The sequence below is a fragment of the Pogona vitticeps genome, chromosome 3 (assembly GCF_051106095.1).
Source record: "Pogona vitticeps strain Pit_001003342236 chromosome 3, PviZW2.1, whole genome shotgun sequence".
NCBI classification, from domain to species: Eukaryota; Metazoa; Chordata; class Lepidosauria; order Squamata; family Agamidae; genus Pogona; species Pogona vitticeps.
Genome location: NC_135785.1, coordinates 53,947,278 through 53,971,983, shown reverse-complemented (window position 1 = coordinate 53,971,983; position 24,706 = coordinate 53,947,278). Strand labels below are relative to the sequence as shown.

Sequence of the window (24,706 nt, the reverse complement as noted above, 5' to 3'; positions counted from 1 at the left end):
TTTACTTCTGGTAGCTAAACATTTAAAATATTTAACTGCTATACAATGAGATGGCTATCTTGGTACAATATTAGTCTAAAATGTAAAGCAATAGTCCTAATGTATCAAACCCTATTGTGGTTAGTAGTACAGTGGTGCCTCGCAAGACGAGCGCTCCGTTTAACGACAAAATCACAGTATGACAAACTTTTAGCGATCACAAAAGTGATCGCTTTACGGTGATTTCAATGGGGGAATTTCGCTTTGCGATGATCGGTTCCCTGCTTCGGGAACTGATTCTTGCAAAACGACGATTTTCGGCCAGCTGATCGGCAGTTTCAAAAAAAAATAGCTCCCCACTCTTTTCTGGGACAGATTCCTCACTGCACGGGCAGCGAAAATGGCCACGCTATGGAGGATCTTCACTGGATGGTGAGTTTCAAGCCCATAGGAACACATTAATCGGGTTTTAATGCGTTTCTGTGGTCTTTTTTATTTTGCATTACGACGTTTTTGTTCTACAGCGATTTCGCTGGAACGAATTAATGTCGTAATGCGAGGCACCACTGTACATGCATCCCAATTTAGCAGTGTAAAATGAAGATCCAGCAATAGAGAAGTGTCAGATCACGTGCTAGGACTATAAAGTCTCCAACTTCATGGTGTTTTGAAAGTTGCTTTGTATCAAGTAACTGTCATAACGGATTATATCTAGAATCTATTTTCAGTGACTTGCTGCTTTCAACAGTACTGAATATACCCAGACACTTAATGTACTTTACCTATCCAAATTCATGTTAGGAAAAAAATACCACTCTTAAGAAGAAACAAGAGGAATAAAGCGTATTTACATCTCTTTTTGAAATTTCCAGCATTTTGTTTTGCTGCTTTCTCAGATTAGTTTCAAACCTGTATTATATTTTCTTCCTTTTTCTCCCTCTCTTTTGCACAGAATTCCTCTGACAGAGAAGATTGTAATAATGATGAGCCCCCGAGGAAGATCATTCCTGAGAAGAATGCACTCAGGCAGGTATGCATTTCATTCAGGTCTGCAAGATCTGGCCTGCTTCATAATGTAGAGTTCCCTGACCTGTGTTTAAACCTTGAAAAATCCAACTTATATAAATACCATATCTCATTGGTTCTGTCTGTTCCTCTCTTTCCCCCCGCCTTGTTTAAACCTGCTTTGCTGTAAAAGGTATGCAGTGTTTCAAGTTACTTAGCACCCATTGGAAGCAACAAAAATGGGACAAACTCATATCTTTGCATAGCTGCATGGGAGATGCCTTGTTGTGAATCCTGCATGTTCCAGTGATGGTTGGACAGATGGTGCAGTTATTTTTCTTGCCAGTGTCACATTTCTATTGGATTCCTCATCATATGTTAGCAAACATTAATGACTTTCACAACCTGCTTGATCCTCTTAGGCAGTAGCAAGGTTGCACCACCATTGAGCAGAAGTTTAATATATTGGTAGGCCTTCAGTCTTAATTTGTCTGTGTAACCATAATAAACCCAAACTGAACAAATACTCACTTATATTCCTGGTCCCAACTAGTCTTGGAAAAGAACAGAAGGAAACTCAGTTGTGCAATTGAGCTCTTTAGTTAATAGAGAAATTATTTCATAGCTGATTCTGATAAACTCTGTGCATTTGCAAACTGGTGCTAACTATAGCTATGCTGTGCTCGTACCCTTCAGTGTCTATGTTACTGATTACTCACATAATAAGATGTTTGGTGAAGCAGTGTAGTTAACATCAGTAATGTGCAAGTGAAAGTTGAGAGAGTGTGTGGGGAAGGAAAAACTGTGACTTGGGTGAGCTTTTTCTAAAAGTGACCTAATTTTACTTCTAGCCTATTTGAGATGCAGTGAGCTTGGAAGCATGAACAGGAGAAAGCAGCATACTGCTCTTTTAAAAAAAGTTCCATTTTTAGGATGTGCATGGAATGTTTCTGTTCCAGAGAGAGCAGATATAAAGCAAAAGTCAAATCAGCCTAGAAGAAAGGAGAGGGCATCCCATTTCTATTTAAAATCTGTATTAAAAGACAATCTTTATGGATCTTGAAATAATTATACTTTCTATTATCTTCTGAATTAGTAAATTGACCCTAGAACTCCTAGAAGTCCTTACCGGCTTATTTTTTCACATGCTGACAGCTTGTGCAGTGGCTTTTCCCAACTCTGTGCCCTCCATTTATATTACACTAATTCCTCAGCTGCACACTGACCTTTCTGGCTGAGGATGATCAGAATTGTGGTCCAACACATTTGGAGGGGCCACTGGTTTGGTAAAGGCTGTTCTACAACTTTTGTGGATACAGTGGTGCCTCGATTAATGGGTGGCCCGTTTAACGATGAAATCGCATAGCGATTAACTTTTTGCGATCACTTTGTGATGTTCCCTATGGAGAAAAATCACTTTGCGATGATCGGTACCCTGTTTTGCTTACCGATCATCACAAAGCGATGATTTTTTAACAGCTGATTGGCGGTTCCAAAATGGCCGTGGGATAAAAAAATGGCCACCCACTGTTTTCTGGGACGGATTCCTCGCTTACCGGGCAGCGAAAATGCTGCCGTATGGAGGATTTTCGCTTAAAGGTGAGTCTGAAGCCCATAGGAACGCATTGAACGGGTTTCAATGCATTCCTATGGTCTTTTTAATATCCCATAGTGACGAAATCGCATTGCAGCGATTTTTGCTGCACCGATTATCATCGCTATGTGAGGCACCACTGTACTGAGATTTTTTTTTTAATAATTTTATTTTTTAACATAAGGGGTGACAAAAAGGAAAAGGGGACTTAGGAATTTATGGGGAAGAGGAGAGACCATAACATGCTAACAACCATTCTAAACTTAATGCCATATCATAGTTTTAAATTGTTCTGTTTTCTCTTTTCTGCCTTTTAGATTAAGCACACATTTCAGTATATGCTATTTACACGTTGCCTGTTGATTTAGTCCATTTGTTGAATAGGTCCCATCTTTCTGTTGCCTTTTGTAGGGGAGGCACCACTGTACTGAGATTTGAGCATTGTGCAAATGAGGCTTTATCATATTTTCCTGCTAATCAAAGTCAGTTTTCATGGTGATCCACAAAATCCTGCCAGTCCTGTACAAATGGCGAATAGCATTTAATAACTGCTTATACAGTGGTACCTCGCTTAACGGGCGCTCCGTTTAGCGATGAAATCCCTTAGCGACGACTTTTTCGGAGCATTTTTGTGCTCCGTTTAGCGATGGTCCCTATGGCCAATTTTTGCTTAGCGATGGTTGGAACCATGCTTCGCATAGCGATTTAATTTTGGATCCCCTGTTTCACTTAACGATGGTTTAAACAGCCTCATGTTTGCTGTTTTTAAAATGTTTTTCTGTTATTTATAAAGTTAAACTTTACTGTTTAAAATGTTTGAAATCATAAAGTGCACTTAATAAAACCTTTGTTAACCAAATTTGACTTTGTTCTGACTCTTTTTTAATTTGTTGTTGTATTTTTCCCCCCATTGAGATGCATTGAATAGGTTTCAGTGCATTTCGATTGGGGAACCGCGTTTTGCTTAGCAATGAAATCTCTTAGCAGCAATTTTTTCGGAACTAATTAATATCGCTAAGTGAGGCACCACTGTACTTAAGTTAGTTCAGCAGTGCATTTCTAAAGCAGAAACATCATTTGAGAAAAATATATCGCTGTACAGTGGTGCCTCGCTTAACGATTTTAATTGGTTCCAAAAAATTCATCGCTATGGGAAAACATTGCTAAGCGAAACACGGTTTCCCATAGAAATGCATTGAAAACCTATTCAGTGCATCTCGGGGTGGTGGTGGAAATTACAACAAATTTAAAAAGAGTCGGAACAAAGTCGAATTAGTTTAACACAGGGTTTATTAAGTGCACTTATGATTTCAAGAATTCTAAACATTTTTAAGCATTTTAACCGTATAAAAAACAGCCAACACGAGGCTGTCAAAACGATCGTTAAGCGAAACAGGGGGACTCAAACTGTCATGCTATGTGAAGCATGGTCCCAAACATCGCTATCCGAAAATCGCCCATAGGGAACATCGTTAAACAGAGCGCAAGATCGCTCCGAAAAAGCCATCGCTAAACGAATTCGTCGTTAAACGAAGCGCACGTTAAGCGAAGCACCACTGTAGTTATTAATGAAGGCCAGCACCAGTATCTTCCACTGCAAGTATGTGGGCCAATAATGGCTACAATTCATACCTCCCTAAATTGTGAATGTATGACAGGTGTACGGCCTTGATTACCATTCAGTACACAATAAACAAGTTTCCCAATTTGGCCTTTATTTTGGCCATTTTCCACTACTATTTGTTGAAAGAAATGAGTAGTGAGAATTGTTTAAAAACATAAGTGTTTTATAGAACTATAGGTAGGTCTTATTGGCAGCTCTTATGCAGGGAGGAGGGCGAATTTGAAATAAAAATAAAATGAAGGAGGTGCATGGAGATATATGCACGAATGTATGAAGTCTGGGAAAATCATCATGAGGTGACAAAATTTTTGGCAACAATATTTAAGCTAACAACGAATTTTCTCACTGCTAAGTTATAAATTAATTTTAATAGGCTGATCCAGATGGTCCATTTGGAAAATGGATAGCTTGATCATTTGAAAATTAAACTAAATTTATCTGCCTCATACTTCAAGTTGAAGCTGGTGTGAGAAGAATGCCCATTAAGGCCAGTGAATACAGATGGACTGGAAGGTCACACATGGGACTAATCTGATTCATTTTAAAAGTAAATCTGTGAATTATTGAATCAGATTCCCAGTTTGCATCCTGTTTGTGCTTCATTGCTTTTTTAACCTGTGTGTTTCCATTTCCAGTACAGCTTTCTTGCCAAAGCCTCTAATTAGATTTCAGTAGCCATCATTTAGCTTTGAATCTGAATGGTAGATTGATTAAGTCGGCATTTGTTATTTTAAGAGATTCATCTCCATTTCTGAGGAGCTAGGACTTAGTAGCAGAGAGAGAGAGAGAGAGAGAGAGAGAGATCCCACAGACAGGCCTCAGAAACCAATGAGGGGGAAGCTCTCCAGGGATCTTTGAGCCTTTTGGCTTTTGGGTGTATTAAACAGAGCCATGAATGCAGATTTGTAAATTTATTGCAGTGCCATCTGGGTTTCCCCTTCTCTTTGCAGGAGCCATATTATTGTTGGCTTGTGTCTGACTATTGTGGCAGTCACTCCCCAGGAGCTTGCCCTCCTTCTCCAAAGGAAAGTGATGAATAGCAAGGGTCAGCAGGCATAGGTCACAGGGCAGCTGTCCAGGGCTGCCCTGAACTTGATTACCCTACTGTCTTTTTAAAAAGATTGGCACAATGTAGGTTGTTTAAAGAAAGTTTATGCTTAAATGGCACAATAATGAAGTGCCTTTTTGCTGTCAGTATTTGCATTGTGGGTTGGGGAGGGGGAATCCCTTTGAAGAGGAAATCATGTCAAAAGGTGCTGTGTGGGGAAGTGCTGACAACAGCAAGATGGGGACGATGCACATTGCACTTTTTTGTTCTGAGGTACAGAGATTCCAGATGGCATTGAAGTGGGCAGCCATCAGTCTCCCCATCATCAAAATTCCTTATTCTCAAAAAAACTTAACAAAGAAGTTGTACCCTTGTTAGCTTGTTCCTCCTTTTCCTCTTCACCACCATAACATTTTCATGAACTCTTACTTCAGTAGTTAGGCATAGATTTCTATGACTGCAGTGCTAAGAAGTCTTGGAGGAGTGACCAAGCCTGACAGTTTGTGGAGCTGTGTGCAAATTTCAAAGTCCTTATTATAGAACGCATTGTTGTAAGTATTGCCAGATCATTAACAAGCAAGAGGCAAGATAAAAGATAACATCAACTCACAGTTACTGTAAAAATCAGGAGTGTGTTGTATTGGCATGCAAGAGAAGATTTGTAGAATCTGTAAATTTATCCATACTTAATACTTTTTTAGGAAAAACAGCACATATGCTTAGAATTTTGTTGTGCTTTTTTTCTGTTAACAGTTAAAGTCCTTCTCTATTTCCTTTGTAGCCAAGGTATTATCCTATATATTAATTGAACAGAAATTCAAGACTGCTCAGCAGAGATGTTTTCTTGCAGCATAAAACCCGCTGGTTTCCTTCTACCCCTGCCCCTGCTGTAATGCTAATCAGGTCTGTCAGAAGTGCTGCATTTCTACATTCCTCTGTAAGGGAGTACATTGCAAGAGTTATCTGTTCTCCTCACCTTTTGTCTTTGTGTCCACTTATAGCCCAGTGAATGTGGGTAGTGATAAATAAAGCTTTGAACAGGACTCTCAACTCTTTGAAAACAGCATGTTGCCATCTCCCTAGTTATATTTCTTTCATGTTTACGTGTATGCTGAATTCTTTTCTCTTGTGTGGCTGGAACCCCAGGGCTTCAGAGCCATGAGAGAGGCCAAGAAGCTAACAAAGTAGCTGTCCCCTTGTTAGCTTGTTCCTTTCTTTTAAAAAAGAAGCAGCAAAAACAAAACCACGAAATGAAACCCATCTGGCTTAGGGCATTACATTTTCCTCCCCCATGCACCGCTATAGATGAAGAGTTTCACCTGCAGTGAGGGTTTAACATTGATTAGGGAGGGTGCCGTAATTCAACTCTGGCCATCCACCTCAGTGATACTTTGCAGTCTTTAAAGGTGCTGACCCATTGAGTTAAACTGTCAAGAGGAGGATAAAAAAAGGAGCTCCATCCCAGGAGGTAACAGCTGCCAGATTTTCAACACCTTGTGCCGCTGCTGGAAAAATGTCACTAATTGTCAATGGGAAGAAAAATGACTGCCTTGGCTGCCATCTTCTCTTTTAATGACTTGCCTTGTAAAATGAAGGATTTAAACCTCTGAAGAGTGACATACACAAGGCAAGCTGTCATTGGGAGGAAGAAAATCCAGAAGAATTTACATAGGTATTTGAAATACATCTTTAGGGGAAGTTACATTCAGGCCTAGTAGCTGAGGGTGCTGTTTGAATTACAAGGCAGAGCAGTAAAAATTGCTGCAGCTGAACAAGACAACATTAGGCTATCTACTTTGAAAGGAAAGTAGAATGTAAGGAAAGCTGGATTCATAAGCCAGTGAACTGAGAAAAAACATACTGTATTTCTGCTCTTTAGAGGACAATTTATTTTCAAGCTGCTTCCAGATGGCTAAATACCATGGCATTTCTTTTTTGTTCAGAGTTGTTTGTTTGTGTGTGTTTTAAACTGTTAAAGATTTTGTTTTACAAGCAATCCAGTTCTCCTTACTTTTGTCAATATTGCTTCCCCCATAACTTCTAGGGGTGTGATAGGGAAAGAATGGGGTGGGAAATGACATTGTCCTTTCCCCCATCCATTTGATTGATAAGGAAGGACAAACAGAATGGTTAAGATAATGAAGTCTTGGAAATGGGCTGAGTATTCCCCTACCCTTGTTTTTTAGATTAGTCATTTTAATTGTACTGAGTAATTAGAAGGTACATATAGCCAAGGGAACATTGTTATGGAAATTGCTCAGGAAAACCCATTCCCCATCTACCAGTGTCATGTGTTGAGACAATTCTTCCCTCTAGTGGCAAAATCAGGAATCCTAGCTCCACAGTAGGCAAGGTGTAATTGCAATATGACAAACTGGGCTTTGGGGACATTTCTGTAAATGTTCTTGGCTTTGGCTTAGTTAGTCTATATTTTGTCGTACTGAGTTCCTGCAGAGATCTTTTTCCTTCCCCACAAGCATTCTGAGCTATGGAAATTGTATATTTTTTGAATTTTGAAATACTAATCATTATAGATTCTGGGCAATGCTTTCCAGCTTGACTTAATACCCATCTTCTTTTTTAAATTGCCTATTTATTAAAAAAATCTTTCAAATTTGCAGTCATTTAATACATTCAAAAGAAGCAGCTCGCTGGAAATGACTAGTCTTTTTTAAAAATCACTTGTGTGAAAAAGTTTAAGGGTAATTAATGGCTCTTTCTCCAGGCCCCAGAAGTAAGTTGAAAGTGATATTTTTGAATCTGCAGAAGTAATTTTTTAAAGTCAATAGCAATTTTCTCAGCATTTGGCAATTAGTGCTTTTTACAGAAGCCTTTATTTGAACAGTGAGAAAAAGAGTTTAATAATCTTCTCTCTGAAAATGACTTGGAGACAATTCTTTTGGATATTGTTTTCTTATTACAACATTTTTCTGATAAAACATAATTATTAAGAGTACACAACTTATTGAGCACTTAGCTTGTGGTATCTGCTGCAGAGTTGGAGATCTCTTGGATGAATACACATATAATCAGCTTTCTGCATCACCCATATAATAGCAAAAGTAGCTGTTACTTTGGATGAAGAGCTTAAAGACCCTTAGAGATTCAAACTAGATTATTATCTTACAATTAGGTTTAATTGACACTGATACTGTAGATTTCTAATGTAAGAGCCATTTGACACATTATGCAGCAAGACCAACCTGGCCTTGCTTGTTGCAGAGAACTACAGCTAATCTTCACCCTACTGGTTCAGTGAGAGCATGTGTTTATGCTTCATATTTTCTGAGATGCCCCTACATATGTTGTGTTCAAGGCCTTAAGATGCTTGTACATCAAAAAGAGGCAGGATGAAACCTGGACCGTGATGCAATATCTTGCTTCTAAAGCATATTTTGCTAGTTTATAAAGGGAAGAAAAAGTTTCTAGCCCTTCCAGGTGCAGGAAAAATGTTGGCCAACTATGCTAATAATATTTACTGCAGCCATACAAAAAGAAAGATGCATTTCATCATTTTCTAATTCTTTTGGTCTCTTCCTCCTTTTGTTTATTACATCATTCTATACCTCTGTCTCCGTTTGTGTAATTATAATTTTGTTTGCAATCCGTATATAGCTTAACTATAGGCAAAGAAAATTCATTCTGAGTTTTCAAGCTGCATAAATTTGAGTGGTAGAGCAGTTTGTTCTTTTTTTCCTAATATGCAGATAGTAGTTTTATCCTTGTCTAGAGATGGAATCACCTTTGTACTTTCTGTTCTTCGCATTGCATTCCTTCTGTTGACAGGATTTGAAGTGACTGTATTATGCTTTTCTATTAGTGTGTGTTTTGCTATAGGCTGCTTAACACTCATCTCAAATAGCTTTTGCAAGGTTAAAGGAATGCAGCTTGGTAACAAGTTTGTGTCATTTTAAATATATACCTTCCAGTAAATAAGGAGGAGCCTAGCAATCAATCCCTTTTAGTGTGTTATATGTTTCACCTGACAACTAAACCATCTATTGATTAGCCATTACTTTGTTAGATAATCCTGTGTCATTGAAGCCACTGTAAAAATTAAACTCTTTAAAATGCTTTACCCTAGCAGCAGTGTGAAATTGAAAACTTGTTCAGAATTATAGCCTGCTTTCACCAAAAGGGTAGTTTTCAACAAACTGGTTTATGCTTGCATTCTTTATATGCAGTATAAAACTGTATTAAAACACTCCAACACAAAGCTCTTTGCCTCTGGCACAGAATCAAGTTGCCATTTCAAACAGTGCTACCCATGGCCTTAAAGAATAATCTTTTGGTGACTGGAGAGTTGATGCTTGGACACTTCACGTTTCTGAGTTAGGACTGAATTAGAAATGTTTAATAGTTAAAACATGAAATTTGAACATGGACAATTAGAAGTGTGTCCAACCTCTGTGAACCCTCAAAGAAGAAATGACAAGTTAGAATATTAGGAGCTTGTTACTTAGTACTGTACTGTTTAGCTCATTGTTAATTAATACCTTTTAATCAATTAAAAGTTATTCCTAATTTGAAAGGACAGTATTTTTAAACAAAGTATTTTAATTTTTAAATTCCGTGCCTAGGAGCTAGGGTGCTACCTTAGGAGAAGCACTCTCCCCACATCATTCATGATGATGGGATTATCTCTTAGGTGTTGCATATCACAGTAAGTGTTGGTGTAATTGAAGAGAAAAATGCCTGGTTTCTTCATCAGAACACTTTGTTGACCATATGCAGAATTAATTTTTCAAAAGTTGTGAAGTTTGATTAACTCAAATATTTATAACTCTGTTTTTCACTTTTCAGAAGGGTCTGTTTAAGGGAAGAATTCTTTTATAAATGATTGACAGGTTTTGAAGATAGAATGTCCCAGGTCAAATCCCTGGTATACTCTAGTTACAAGAGTAGTGAGCTGAAGATGACAAGGATTTTTGCCCAAAGTCCTGGAAAGCCATTCCCAATCAGTAGGCAGGATTGTTTTAGATAGGCAAGTAATCCAACTGGCTATGAATATTCAAGTAGGTCTGTGTAAATTCTATTGATACACAATTTATCTTCATTTTAAAACCATCTTCAAATTTTCTTCCTTGAAAGTAAGAAGATAATATATGAATGCCCAGAAATCAGAATTGCAAATATCAGTCTCTACACAGGTTTATATAGATGTGCAAAATCTCCTGTATCTCCCTGTACTTTCAATACTTTTATGGAACAAATTGAGCTTGATGGAATGAGACTTTATACTTACGTGACTGACCCATCTGAAAACTCAACATTGTCCATGTCACAAACCGTCAGTTTCTCAAACTTTATCATTGTAGTAGCAGTGCCGCCCTAAATCAAGAAAGCAATTGTTCAAACTCCTCAAGGATAGTTAAACCAGCAGCTACAACAGATGGTTTGTGCGGCTGTGCTTTTTACTGTCCAGAATGAAATAGGAAGAACTTAAGCCTATCATAGGATATCCTTCCATGAGCTGTGCATGTTTCAGAAAATGAGGCTTTTGTTTTCTGTCACGGTTGAATTTTATTATTTTCCCACTATTCTGCCTTTATTTAGATATGTGTTAATTTTTTAATTTAGTTTTCTTTAAATCTTGACATCTTTTCAAAGTGCAAAAACTAGATTAATTTAGCAAATAATAGTAGTTTAGATAATTAGGGGGGAAATAAATCTTCTGGAAAACAGAGAGCTATATTGGTTGTTCTGGGTTTTTGGGGCTCTTTGGCCGTGTTCTGAAGGTTGTTCTTCCCGACGTTTCGCCAGTCTCTGTGGCCGGCATCTTCAGAGGACAGCAACCTTGCTGTCCTCTGAAGATGCCAGCCACAGAGACTGATGAAACGTCGGGAAGAACAACCTTCAGAACACGGCCAAAGAGCCCCAAAAACCCAGAACAACCAATAGATCCCAGCCGTGAAAGCCTTCGCGAATAGAGAGAGCTATATTCTTGCTTCCCTCACTATATTTATTTATTTATTTATTTATTTATTTATTTATTTATTTATTTATTTATTTATTTATTGGACTTATATACCGCCCCATAGCGCTACAATCTATACCGGCTACACATTGCCCCCCCAGCAAGCTGGGTACTCATTTTACCGACCTCAGAAGGATATTGTGCACTGAGATTGAGTGGATAGCACATGAGATGCTCAATGAAAATGCTCATGCTTCTGTGCAAATGAAATAAAGAATAGACTGGGTTTCAGGTTTAAACCTCTGTCCAAAAAGCTTGGGTAGAGGAGTGATGCTGCAGTTTTGCTTAAATATTTGCTTTTTAAATAATATATTATAATTCCAAAGGGGTATAATAATAATTGTGTGCCTCCAAGTCAATTCTGGCTTATGGCAATATTTTTCAGGCTTTCCTAGGTAGAGAGTACTCAGAAGTGGTTGATCATTCCTTCTTCTGTGGACATCCTGGGACTGTGCAGCTTGCCCAAGGCCACATAGGCTGACTCTTCTGGGATACATAGTGGGGAATCAAACTTCCAACCTCTGACTCCATAGCCAGATGTCTACTGAGCTATCCATCCAGCTTCTGAAAAGATATATCTTCCTTAAATACCTCCAACAGAAACTCAGTTTTCACTTTGGAGCAGATGTAGATTTATTAAGAAATCTAATCTTCAGCACTGAGTGCCTTGTGCTGTATTACCAAACAACTGAACAGTTCCTAACTTGATCACAAAGACTATAGGAACATGCTCTTGTATTTTGTCTTCATCTCTATAACCTTAGAGAAATTCAGTCAACAAAGTACAATTACAAGATGGAAATCTATGTCTCTGTTGTGCATGTAGAGTAGACCTTTGGTCTAGATGGGCGTGGTAGAAGTTCAATAACGTAAATAAAATAAATATGTAAGTTTGGATTATTATAAAACAGTATAACTGGGGCTACCTTTAGAAAGTGTCTGGAAAGTTCAGGGGATTCAAAATGCTGAATCCAGATTGTTAACTATAACTCCCCTGTTACAAGAGCTCCACTGGTTGTTGGTTTCCAGCACAATTCAGAGTTCTGGTTTTGCCCTATAAAGCTCTTAATTACTTAGGTCCAAGCTATCTGAAAGACCACGTTTCCTTTTATGAGCTTGTCTGGGTTTTAAAATCATCACTGGAGGCCTTTGGATGAGTGGAAGTTGTCCAAAGTACATTATTACCTAATTTTTGTTCTCAAATTCTTCTTTCCACCCAAGATTTTGCCTTCAGACTATTTTGCCCCTGTCCTGGTCATTTCTCTTTTAACCTACCTTCCATATCCAATTTATCATAACTTCAAGAGTAATTAGCTATTACACAGAGTAATTAGCTATTTTCGGTGTTGCTCCTCTTGTTTCTCTTTTAAAATTGAGAATTTAGAGATGCAAATATTTATTTTTATGATGTTTAAAGTGTGAGGCCCTTACATTAAAAAAACAGAAGTCCCTTTAAGGAGGAGCCATCGTGTTCCATATATTTAGATAGCTTATATGATGCAGGCTTTCATTTTCTGCTTGTCATGTAACCGTGTAAGAATGCAGTGAATGTGGAATATCTTAAAGCAAAATAAATCTGTATCCAAAATCACTTATTCCTTTTCTTCACAGACCTATAACAGCTGTGCCAGGCTCTGTTTAAACCAAGAAGCAGTATGTTTAGGGAACACCAATATGAAGACTGAAAATTCTGTGGCCAAAGTAAGTATCTATAGCTATCACCCATGGTCTAAGTAAATTGTAAGATCTATCTTGTAGAGTGAAATATTCTTATATTTTAAAATTGTCCTTTCTGAATGTTTTAGAATAAATGTAATCAAACCTTTAGGGGCCTATGGGGCCTTGACTATTGTTTCTAGTATTTGATGAACATGTTTGTTGTGTTAATCCTGAGAAGCCTGCTCTTTTATAATGCTCATTAATTTTTTAAACTGTAATGATAAAGAGCTTAATAAGTTAAAAGTCCAATTTTTAAAGAAATACAATTTCTGAGCTTTTTAAAACAAAATATAGATGCCCGTTGAGTTTGCTTAACGGTAGTCATATTAATATGAAAATGCAGCATTTGGCTTTTGCTTGTCCAGCCATTGATTATTTATTCTATGGAACTCATTAATTTCAGCAGAGGGAGGGCCTGGAGTGGCTATTAAAACCTTCTTTCTCTTCTGAAGGCAAAGTGCATTTTAGCTCCTGCCTCTTCAAACACAGAATTATGGTAAAATGTGAACATGCGATATGCTTATACCTCCTCTGCTAGCCAGTTGCACAGTAAGAATGCAGACTCATTGTGGTATGAAGATTTTTGTCAGTGGGATGGGTAAACAGTGCTAAAGATGCCTCTAATTTTGAAACAAAACACTTGCCAAGGGATTGCAAATCGGGAATGTTCCATGTTATATTGCTACATCAAAAGAAGCATTCTTGGGGAAACGTGCATCCCGTCTTAGCTTTCTCTGCAACTAAATATAACTCCTATAAAACAAGAACTGTGTCTGAGGGATTTTGAATGACTGGAAAACATTCCAGTCATGATGCTGCCTGTATAAAAAGGGCATGTTTAGCCTTGCTTAAGCTTCATGTTTCCATTGGAAGGAAGTTCAGGATAACCCTGCAGGACAGATCAGTGGATGTAGCCATCTGTTAGTAAAACCAGCTGGCACTTTTGCTGCATTTCCCCACCTCCTCCTTTTCCCACCCCCAACAAAATGGTTGGTAGGAAAATTGGCATTCCCTTCACATTGGTCCTTCATGTAGTTTCTGTTTTCCAGATTGTGGATGCTGAATCTATGGAGGCACCGTATCCAAATACCCTTGTTGTACACATTTTCTCTCATCTTTTAGTTAACAACAACAGCAAAAAAAGCCCCTTTAACAGAATGTGTTGCCACAAATGTATCTGTTTGCAGAATGCCATGTATAATCTTCCGTTTAGGGTGGGTGCCAGAGTATGAGCGCCTGGGCAGTTGCTAATTGTTGATTTGTCTGCAGGAAACCTGTCCAGTCACAGTCAGATAAAATCTCAGTAAAGCAGGATAAATGTTTTAGCATGAATTTTATCATAGGAGCATAATGTGCTGAAGGCCCAAGCTGTTTGTAGTCAGAGCTCCTGTACAAGCATGATCACCTCATGTATTTTTGCCAGTTTACAATTCGGTATGACAGGAACTTCAGCAAGTAGAGTGGATGCATTGCAGCTTAGGCTGCAGCTGGGCAATTTAATGCTATGTAAAGCCAGAACGGCGAGTCTGTTGCCGTAGGGGTTGTGTAGTATCAGCTAGGCTATGCCTCAGCAGTCCCAGTTCTCTATGTTCTTGAATCCAGTGGAACTCATGATGTGGCAGTATGGATCAGACTCTGTGCATCATGGACCAACTGGGGTGGACTTACCTCCAAATTCCCCCCAACAGTTACATGTTGTCTGTACTTAGGGCGTATATATTGAAGCAGCATGGGCCTGTACATGTCTTTTCTGTGATGGTCACGAAAATCTGGATACGTGTCATCACATGGAAAGCAGGAAACATCACTGCATAGTTTCTACAGTGTGGATACAGTTTGGTTGTGTATCCAGAGTGCAGCCATTGTCTAACAGCTCTCTTTATTACAGTACTTACATCTACTTTGTTTCTATGCAAATGAGGTTTTTCTCTCTTTAGTTGCTAGCTTATAGACTCATTTTGGAAAATCCCTTTGAGTTTTTGACTTGCATTTCTTACTCTGAGATTATTAAGTGGCTTGGCAGCATTTTCCCAATATGCAGCTCCCCTATCAATAAGGTCTTGGGAATTTTTTTGTTGCTCTGTTTAGAGTGTGTTGGTTTGACCAGAACTTACATGTAGCTTCCAGGAAACTGTGAGGGAGATAATAAGATAATACTAAAAGTAGTTTCTAGCACCTTTAATTAAAGGTGTGCCCTCAAAATGACTGCCCACAAAAATTAGAACTCTGTTAATTTCCCCTGGGATCTTGACAAACATCTATGAGAAGAAAGCCAAAGACAAAAAAATTAGGTAATGAATCCTGGTCTAAGCCAAAGACATGTTCCATACAAGCACCAGGGTGTTTATTCTTGGGTATATATATTTTGTGTGTGTGTCTGTGTGTGTGTGTGTGCGCATGCATGAGAGACAGATTCACTGGCTCAAAACATTTCAGCATTTGAGATAATATTTCAACAGCAGAAATCTTTTGGCATGGCAGGTTTTGGCCCCTGACACAAGAAATAGATGGACCAGGAGTCAGAACCAGTCTTCTGTTTGCTTGGATTCTGAGACAGATGAGGGATATGTGTGCATTTTAGACTGTAGTCTTGTCTGTCGTTTTTCAGACTTGCTTGATTTAACTCATTTTAATAATCTTACTATTTAACCATCATTCACAGTCTTCACTGAGTGCCACAGAAAGGCTTGTTGAAGTTTTCATTCCTGTTCTAGTGCTGCAGATGGGTGGCCTCTCAGGGGACTGGCAAAACTTGCTTAGATAAGGCATCCTCACAACTCTTACTGAAGCTCAAGGACAAACAAGGTGTTACTTTAATGAGGATTATTGAAAGCCATCCAAGCAAGCAGCTGTTCTACCATTCGTAAATTTGGCTTTCCAAGCTGTGTGTTGGTGATTGTGGGCTTAAATGTCCACTTAGAATGATGCAAAGCTAAAATAAAATCCAGTTAGTGCCTTGTCCCCCTCTCACCTTTGAAGGTACAGAACACATAGAAGGGGATGGAAAGTTCCATGAACGCATAGAATCTTGAAATAAATAAAACATGTTTTGGCTTTCTTCCCCTTTAAATTGCTTTGGGGGTAGCATCACTTCTTGCTTATCTGTTCCATCATCCCATTCTGAGATTTGGAAAGAGCTGTTTACTTTCAAATAATTTTGAACTATCTCTTTTAAGAAATGGTAGGGATGTCTTCTCTGTCACTTTCTAATGCCAATCATTGGATTTGTTTCCCCAGTCCAAAGGTCTTTGAACACTATTAGGCAATTTCACACCACTAATTGCACGTAAAGATCACTGCAAGCTCTGTTATAAGAAGATAGTTGGCCTGATGAGGGAAGGAACAGAAGGTGGAAAAAAGAGTACCAAACAGTTTGAACTGTATTAGTGATCTTGGGGTCAAAAAGTACACCTGAGGTCCCATATTTTTCGCTCCATAAGACGCACCTCTCCATAAGACGCACCAAATTTTTAGGAGAAGAAAACAGAAAAAAAAATAATAATCTGTTTTCTTCTCCTAAAAATTGGTGAGCCTTATGGAGAGGTCCGTCTTATGGAACATACCCTGGACCCTTTGGAGGCTCACCCAGCCCCCCCCCGGAGGCCAGAGGGGGCAAAATCGCCACCTTCTGGGACTCTTCTGAAGCTTCCCAAGCCTCAAAAGAGTACAACAAGGTGGAGATTTTGCCTCCTCTGACCCCCGGGGGGGCAGGGTGAGTCTCTAAAGGGTCCTAGGGTGTGTTCCAGGACCCTTTAGAGACTCACCCTGCCCCCCGGGGGGTCAGAGGGGGTGAAATCGCTACCTTCTGAGACTCTTTTGAAGCTTGGGAAGCTTCAGAAGAATCCCAGAAGGTGGCAATTTCACCCCCTCTGACCCTGGGGGGCAGGGTGTGTTCCAGGACCCTTTAGAGACTCACCCTGCCCCCCCGGGGGTCAGAGGGGGCGAAATCGCTACCTTCTGGGACTCTTCTGAGGCTTCCCAAGCCTCAAAGGAGTCCCAGAAGCTGGTGATTTTGCCCGCGCTGGCCCCATGGGGGTGGGGGGAGCGGTGCAAGGGTTCTGGAATGCTCACTCAGACCCTTGCGCTGCTCCCCCACCCCCCACGGGGCCAGTGCGGGCAAAATCGCCAGCTTCTAGGACGTTTTCTGAGGCTTGAAAGGCTCAGAAAAGGTCCTAGAAGCTGGCGATTTCGCCCGCGCTGGCCCCGTGGGGGTGGGGGGGAGCAGCACAAGGGTCCGGGAAGGCTCACTCGGACCCTTGCGACACTCTCCCCCACGGGGCCAGCGGGGGCGAAATCACCACCTTCGCTCCATAAGACGCACAGACTCCCCCCCCCCACATTTGGGGGGGAGTGCGTCTTATGGAGCAAAAAATATGGTATATCTTGACTACTACTGACCTTGTGGGGGATCTTGCTAAAAGCAGGCAACTCTTCTGTGAAGAACCATTTATACACTAACCTTTTCACATCCAGTATTATTTCTAGTTCCCTTTTCTGTGAGAGTACCTGAGTTTATGAATTGCCCATGTTCGTGTTTTCTTTTTAATGAGGTCGAATAAACCGTTAAATACTACATCACAGGGATTGTTGCATTTCTCTCTCGGGGATGAGACACTTTGCTCAGATTTTTTTTCTGTTGGGGGAATTAGAATGCAATCTCCTCTGCACAGCCCTACTCCTGAATAGGAGTTGAGGTAAGTAATGTGTATCTTTGAATGAGAGTACACAGTTGTTAAATGGAAGTAAAAGACATTAAGAACATAGTAGTAGTATGAGGTTTCCTTAATATTCATAGTATTCTGTCTACATAACATATAATTAAAATCCTCAGAGCAGTAGCCTTTCAGTCTTTTTTACCATAGCCCAAATTTGATCATGAGATTATGCTGCTTTATTTTGGAATATATTATACTTTTCTCTCTTTTCTCTCTTCTCCCCACCCCACCACTTGTCAAAGTTATTTGTGAAGGGATTGAAACAAGAATGTGCAAGTTCTTCCCTCCCTTCACCCTTCCCACATTCCCCAGATTTTGATAGTAGAGTTGTTTTATTTATTTCCAAAATTATATCCGCAGGAAACAAGCCGTTTAAATTCAGATTATGCTGAATCAAAATGATGCTGGTATGAGAAGCAACGTGCTGTTTTATGAGCACGGAGTCCCTTTTCTCATAACTGATTGATAGTAAATATTTTCCTAAAGAGTTATTGCCAGCCATGAACAGTGCAACTGTTTCACTGTTTTTTTCCATAGTACTTGCTGTACCAGCCATTGTCTGTAATTAAGATCTACAATTCACAATGCAGACGTTTGCACTTCCTCTGGGTCTGAGCTATTTACAAGGTATTTCAGCTGTTCAGAGTTTCTTTTGAGTGTTAAACTACGTGTTAACAGACATGTTTAGTCACTGATGTGCACACACCATATATCATTTGCCTTTATTTTAGCATCTTTCCCTCTTCAAAACTACTTTATATATTGGGCCCATCATTAATTTAAAAAGGATATGTCTTTTTTCCCCAGCAGTGTCTGATAGCTTCACAATACATTGCAGCTTACATCAGCTAGTTTTCAACCAAGGATCTTTTAAATACTCTACAGATAAAGAGCCACTCTTGACAGTTAATGTTTGCCTTGAATTAATTGAAGCTAAGCATGCTAAGCATTTCAAACCTCTAGAATTGCATGTAGAAGCCAGAAATCCTGGGGATTTAATATTCTTACCTTCTACCTTATTGCCTCACAAATATGCTCCCTGTTTTTAAGGTAATAATGATATACTTTTTCCTGTTTCAGTGTAGGGCAAGATGCAATAGTCAGATATCTTGTAATCAAACACATTTCTGTTTTACAACATAAACTTGGAAGCAAATGTAATGACCAAGTGTATGTTTTAAAACTGCATATTTCAGCAGTACTATATACACTTTTGGTCTTGCGAAAAGGACATTGGCTAGTTACCTTAAAGAGTTGGGTTTGAATACCCACTCAACAGTGGCATCACTGAATAACAGCAGGTGAGTTGTTAATTTTTCGATTTTGTTTTCCCATCTGTGAAGTGGGAAGAATAATGGCATACTTGAAGAGCCGGTGATTAAAATTCACTTCCTGATTGTAATGCAAGAAAGCTGAAACATCAGAGTGACCTTTCTGGATAACTGCCTAGTATTCTGCAGGAGCACCCAGGACATAGTTATCTGGGTGAAGCATTTTGGGAATGCAACCCCTTTCTAGCCTTACTGGCCCTTTTAAACTCAATTACGAATGAATTTACATTGGTCTCGGTCAGCTTAGAAAGGCTTTTCTATTTTTTTTCCCTAGGAAGGGTAATAATGAGGAGCAAGTTCCTCATCAGGCATGCACTGCAGCATTGCCTGCTGATGCATGCCGGATCACCCGCACACAGGGATCACGTGACCACTCCAAAAGTCAAACGATCAATTCGCCTCGTTTTGGCTCTGTAGTTAATGCACAAACAGTGCGATCTGCAGGGCTGTAATTGCATTGTTAGGGCCAAGGAACAAGCCTGTGCCTTTTCAGCAGACAGCTGGCAGGGAGAGAGGCATGTTGTTAGGAAAGAGAGAGGCAAGGCAAATAAAATTACTGCTAACGCTCAGAGATCGGCAGGAGTCCTACTTGCCTAATCTTACCGGTGGGAGCAAGCGGCTGTTGTAATCCAATTATAGCAGCATAAGCAATTTGTTAGACACTCCGCATAATGTAACAATTTCCCAATAAACTCTGACTTGTAATAACGTCGGCAAGAGCCCACATAAATCTGCCCGAATGGTGGGGGCTGAAGTATTCGGCTGGGGGCTTGTAATTTGTGCCAACAGCATGTTTCTCAGACTGTGGTATGGTGCATCGTTTTCCAAGTAGGAATTCTGAGGAACAGTGTTTTGCAAAGCCTCTCCAAAGAGAAGACTGTTGAGTGGGGCACTTGCCCATCAGTATAGAGAATCACAGTCTTGGTTTACTCAGAAAACGCAAAAAAACAAACAAACAAACAAAACCCCTCACCCTTTGACTTTAAAAGCAAATAGTAAAAGACAACAAAAATGTGGGATACTGTTCCTTTCGTATTTCTTAGAATTAAAGATTAATGGACGTAAAGGTAGCTTGCTGTGTTCTACCAAAGGCATTAAAAAGTACTGAGACTCTGTTCTGAACAACTCAAAACTGACTAAGGGACAGAAGTAGATTTTTCTTGTATCTGCCAGCTGTTGCCTTCATTGTTTGTTGCTATGCATAAATCTGAAAGTATTAAGTTCAAATATTCCTCACCAGATTTTAACTCCCTCCCCTTTTCGTAGCTCAGTGCCACATTGTTCTGCCTAGGTCTATGCAAAGAGCTAACTGAATTTAGAATTCTTCTTGTCTGTCATGGTGAGAATAGGACTGCTACTGAAATTGTTATGCTTGGTTTATAAGAATTCTCATTCAGTTTCATTATCAATACTTAAGTTAATGATTTGGTTGTGGAAGCTATTGAATATCGTACAGAAATTTTTTTTGTCACATATCAGCACAGCAGATTACAGCAGGACTGTAGTTTCCTTTGATCTCTAAGAATGTCCATTTCTGAGGCACCAGTAGTGTTTTTTCTTAACCAGGTAGTATAGAAATCCAATAAACAAACAAACAAACAAATGCAGTGTTCCATTTTTACAGAGGTTCCTAGTTGGACCTGCTGCCTTATTGATCTAATGAAGCTGTACAGTCTTTTGACCTTCCGAGAATCTGCAGACTCATGGGTATTCTGAACAAAATGTCTGACCTTGTGAGCTATCCCTGGCAATGTTGTCCACTATTGATGTTTCCTACATCCATTGCTGTGCTGTATAGTACTTAATATAATACTTTGAGCTGAAGAAGTGTAGTTTCTCTCCATCCCCCTAGCCTGTTTCTTGTACTGATTCTCATACTTCAGTGAAATTTGGCCACATAAACAGATTTCAAGTTTGTCTGTAGGTTTATACTCAGATCAGAAATTAGTCTAATAAATGTATCCTTTCAAGTGAAGACACGGTCTTTCTCCTTGAAAATAAAAGGCTGTTTTACTTTAACCAGAGCTACACGTCAATAAGCTCTAGTTCCCTAATAAACCCATTCAGTGTCTAGATTTAACTAATGACTGATTTTCTTGGCTTTGACAGTGAGCTGTGTGTGTTATTTTCTCCTGATATTGTAGAAATAATGAGAGCAAATTAGAACAATCAGTTTACACAGATAGCTCCTGATTGGAGATGATGGGCAATATGGCAGCAGGTAATTCATCTTTGGACTCCTGTCAGATTAACTTCAACCACATGGAAAAGATCAGGCGGAGCAAATGGGGATCCTGCCCAATCGGAACACTGAAATTAATGAGAAGAGCATTGTTCTGTGATCAACCTTTTAATTAGCAAGACAGGAGACAGAGGGAGTGATGACGCCAGCAGCACAGCTGTGCAGTGACAGCCATGCTTCCTGTAAAGGAAAAAGAAAAAAAAAACATGTTTTTAAAATTACCCTGCATTGCTCCTTGCCCACCAGCAGTGTATCTCCATCTTGAAACCTTTCCTCAGAGCTCTGGAAACAATGCTTCCATTCACTAAAACACTGTAAACAAGACACTTTCTGACATGCACATCAGCATTTGCTCCTTTTGTTGGTCATTCAAGGAAAGTGTGCTTTGATTTGAAAGTTTTGCTATATTTCAGATCTGAAGAAGGTAATTGTGCTGTAGTTGCCTGACCCACATGCTCCTTTGGCTTTGCAGCAGCTGTTTGTACTAAATCTTTTTTATTCAAAGGAGTGGCATATCTTTTGTTTATGTAATGTGGGGATGGGGGGCAGAATAGGGGCACTATTGTTGTCCAGCCTGCCAACTAAATTTTCTTTTCTCACTGCAACAGTCTTTTCTAGTATTAAAGAGTGCCACATAAATATAGACTTTGGGTGAAAAGTTCAGCTTTTTGTACTATGTACAAGATACTTTTGTATATTGAAGTTAACAATTTCTTGTCCCAGGGACTCTTTCAGGAGTAATATCTGAAAGAGGCCAAAAGTGCAACAAAATGCTGATGGGTAGATTTGGTCAATAACAGAAAATCAATAAACATCTGATGCTCTGAAAACTCAAGCCAAATGTATGAAAAAAACCTCTACCATTAAGCTTTGCTTTTCTGCTTCTACTAAAATTCCTATTCTTTTTCTGTCTTGGGATTCTGTAAGACTCAAAAGCCATGCTTTATTGATGCTTCTTTCTTGCATCTGTAGTAATTAGTTTCTGTGTCTTCTCAGATTTGCATGCATGTTTGATTTTTTTCAGTATTTTGAAGTACTGTATTTGGTACAGTGGAACTGTTTCCTCACAAAGTTCTTTGAAACCTAACACCTATGTGCTCTGTTTTGATGTTTTTCATTGTGCAGCTGAAATATTTCTCGATAATCAGGAGACATTCACAACAGCTGTTTTCTAAAAGTCAAAGAATATCCTTAAGGATGCCTTGGCTTCAGATGTACATCATATAGCTCAACGGTAGGCAAAGTGTTTAATTTCCAGAGACAAAAATCTGGCCTCCAGCTCTCCCAATGTTTAAAAAACTTTTAATTTTTTAAAAGAATCACTCAGTGTCCCCTTGTGCACCTCCAGGTGGTTTGGAAGGAAATTTTTTGCCATTTTAAAATTTTAGCCACATTAGGGGGTTTCTCAATAGGATGGTCTTTTAAAAAACAATATATGTTGGGGATGGGTTAGGGCAGACCTGGGCAAAGTGCGGCCCAAGGGCCACATACAGCCCGCGAGCCGCTCCTGTCCGGCCCTCGGAGAGTTTTGAACCTCAAAACCATTTATAGCTTTTTGTCTAAAGTTGATCAGTTGCTTATACTGCAAAAAGCCTTTTTAGTATTTGTGAAGATTAACAAGTTTAAAATAAAAACAATCATAACATCACTGTTTCATTTTATTTTTAAGTAAAGTTGGTTCGGCTCCCGAATACAGTTCAGATTTTTCATGTCGCCCCCCCCCCCCTATAGAAATTAATTGCCTACCCCTGGGTTAGGGTATAGGAGCAGATGCCCTTCTTCACGTCATAGGGTTGGCCCTGTGCAGCCCTCCAAGCCTACCCTGTTCCTCCTCTACAAAAACGGCTTCATGAACAGCTTTAGGGGAAAATGTGGTTTTTTTTAAAAGTATAACTTAACTGTTCATCACTAAACTCTTTGCAAAGAGTTGTGTGTGTGTTTAGTCGTTTAGTCGTGTCCGACTCTTCGTGACCCCATGGACCAGAGCATGCCAGGCCCTCCTGTCTTCTACTGCCTCCCGGAGTTGTGTCAGGTTCATGTTGGTTGCTTCGCAGACACTGTCCAGCCATATCATCCTCGGTCGTCCCCTTCTCCTCTTGCCGTCACACTTTCCTAACATCAAGGTTTTTTCCAAGGAGTCTTTTCTTCTCATGAGATGGCCAAAGTACTGGAGCCTCAGCTTCAGGATCTGTCCTTCAAGTGAGCATTCAGGGTTGATTTCCTTTAGAACTGATAGGTTTGTTCTCCTTGCAGTCCAGGGGATTCTCAAGAGCCTCCTCCAGCACCACAATTCAAAGGCATCAATTCTTTGGTGGTCTGCTTTCTTTATGGTCCAGCTCTCACTTCCATACATCACAACAGGAAAAACCATAGCTTTGACTATTCGGACTTTTGTTGGCAAGGTGATGTCTCTGCTTTTCAAGATGCTGTCAAGATTTGTCATCGCTTTCCTCCCAAGAAGAAGGCGCCTTTTAATTTCAGGGCTGCTGTCTCCATCTGCAGTGATCATGGAGCCCAGGAAGATAAAATTTGACACTGCCTCCATATCTTCCCCTTCTATTTCCCAGGAGGTGATGGGACTAGTGGCCATGATCTTAGTTTTTCTGATGTTGAGTTTCAGACCGTTTTTTGCACTCTCCTCTTTCACTCTCATTACAAGGTTCTTTAATTCCTCCTCACTTTCTGCCATCAGAGTGGTATCATCTGCTTATCGGAGGTTGTTGATATTTCTTCCGGCAATCTTAATTCCTGCTTGGGTTTCTTCCAGTCCAGCCTTCTGCATGATGTATTCTGCATATAAGTTAAATAAGCTGGGGGACAATATACAGCCTTGCCGTACTCCTTTCCCAATTTTGAACCACTCAGTTGTTCCATGACCAGTTCTAACTGTTGCTTCCTGTCCCACATATAGGTTTCTCAGGAGACAGATAAAGTGGTCAGGCACTCCCATTTCTTTAAGAACTTGCCATAGTTTGCTGTGGTCCACACAGTCAAAGGCTTTCGCATAGTCAATGAAGCAGAAGTAGATATTTTTCTGGAACTCTCTGGCTTTCTCCATAATCCAGCGCAAGTTAGCAATTTGGTCTCGAGTTCCTCTGCCTCTTCGGAATCCAGCTTGTACTTCTGGGAGTTCTCGGTCCACATACTGCTGAAGCCTACCTTGGAGGATTTTGAGCATAACCTTGCTAGCGTGCGAAATGAGTGCAATTGTACGGTAGTTGGAGCATTCTTTGGCAGTGCCTTTCTTTGGGATTGGGATGTAGACTGATCTTTTCCAATCCTCTGGCCACTGTTGGGTTTTCCAAACTTGCTGGCATATTGAATGTAGCACCTTAACAGCATCATCTTTCAAGATTTTAAATAGTTCAACTGGAATGCCATCACCTCCACTGGCCTTGTTGTTAGCCAGGCTTTCTAAGGCCCACTTGACTTCGCTCTCCAGGATGTCTGGCTCAAGGTCAGCAACTACATT

At 39.8% G+C, this 24,706-nt stretch overlaps 2 protein-coding genes across 44 annotated transcripts in view; one reads left to right on the top strand and one right to left on the bottom strand.

Moving 5' to 3' along the window:
* BTRC (beta-transducin repeat containing E3 ubiquitin protein ligase) overlaps positions 1-24,706 on the top strand; it is a 204,153-nt gene that overhangs the window by 91,077 nt on the left and 88,370 nt on the right. For 9 of the 11 annotated variants that reach the window (XM_020790755.3, XM_020790752.3, XM_020790754.3 and 6 more), the window contains 2 exons: positions 932-1,009; positions 12,839-12,928. In XM_020790755.3, the coding sequence (XP_020646414.1) occupies positions 932-1,009; positions 12,839-12,928 (168 nt within the window). Of the gene's footprint in view, positions 1-931; positions 1,010-1,036; positions 6,154-6,199; positions 6,923-12,838; positions 12,929-24,706 lie in introns of those variants that run through there. The other 2 variants (XM_078389444.1, XM_020790761.3) reach the window with 2 other exon arrangements.
* The window catches only part of LOC144587889 (uncharacterized), a 54,634-nt gene continuing 50,615 nt past the window's right edge, over positions 20,688-24,706 (bottom strand). For all 33 annotated transcript variants that reach the window (XR_013543092.1, XR_013543098.1, XR_013543106.1 and 30 more), the window contains one exon: positions 20,688-21,414. Coding sequence is in view for 2 of the 33 variants with exons in the window: in XM_078389447.1 (XP_078245573.1) it covers positions 21,343-21,414 (72 nt within the window). In the remaining 31 variants the exon portion in view is untranslated. The remainder of the gene's footprint in view (positions 21,415-24,706) is intronic.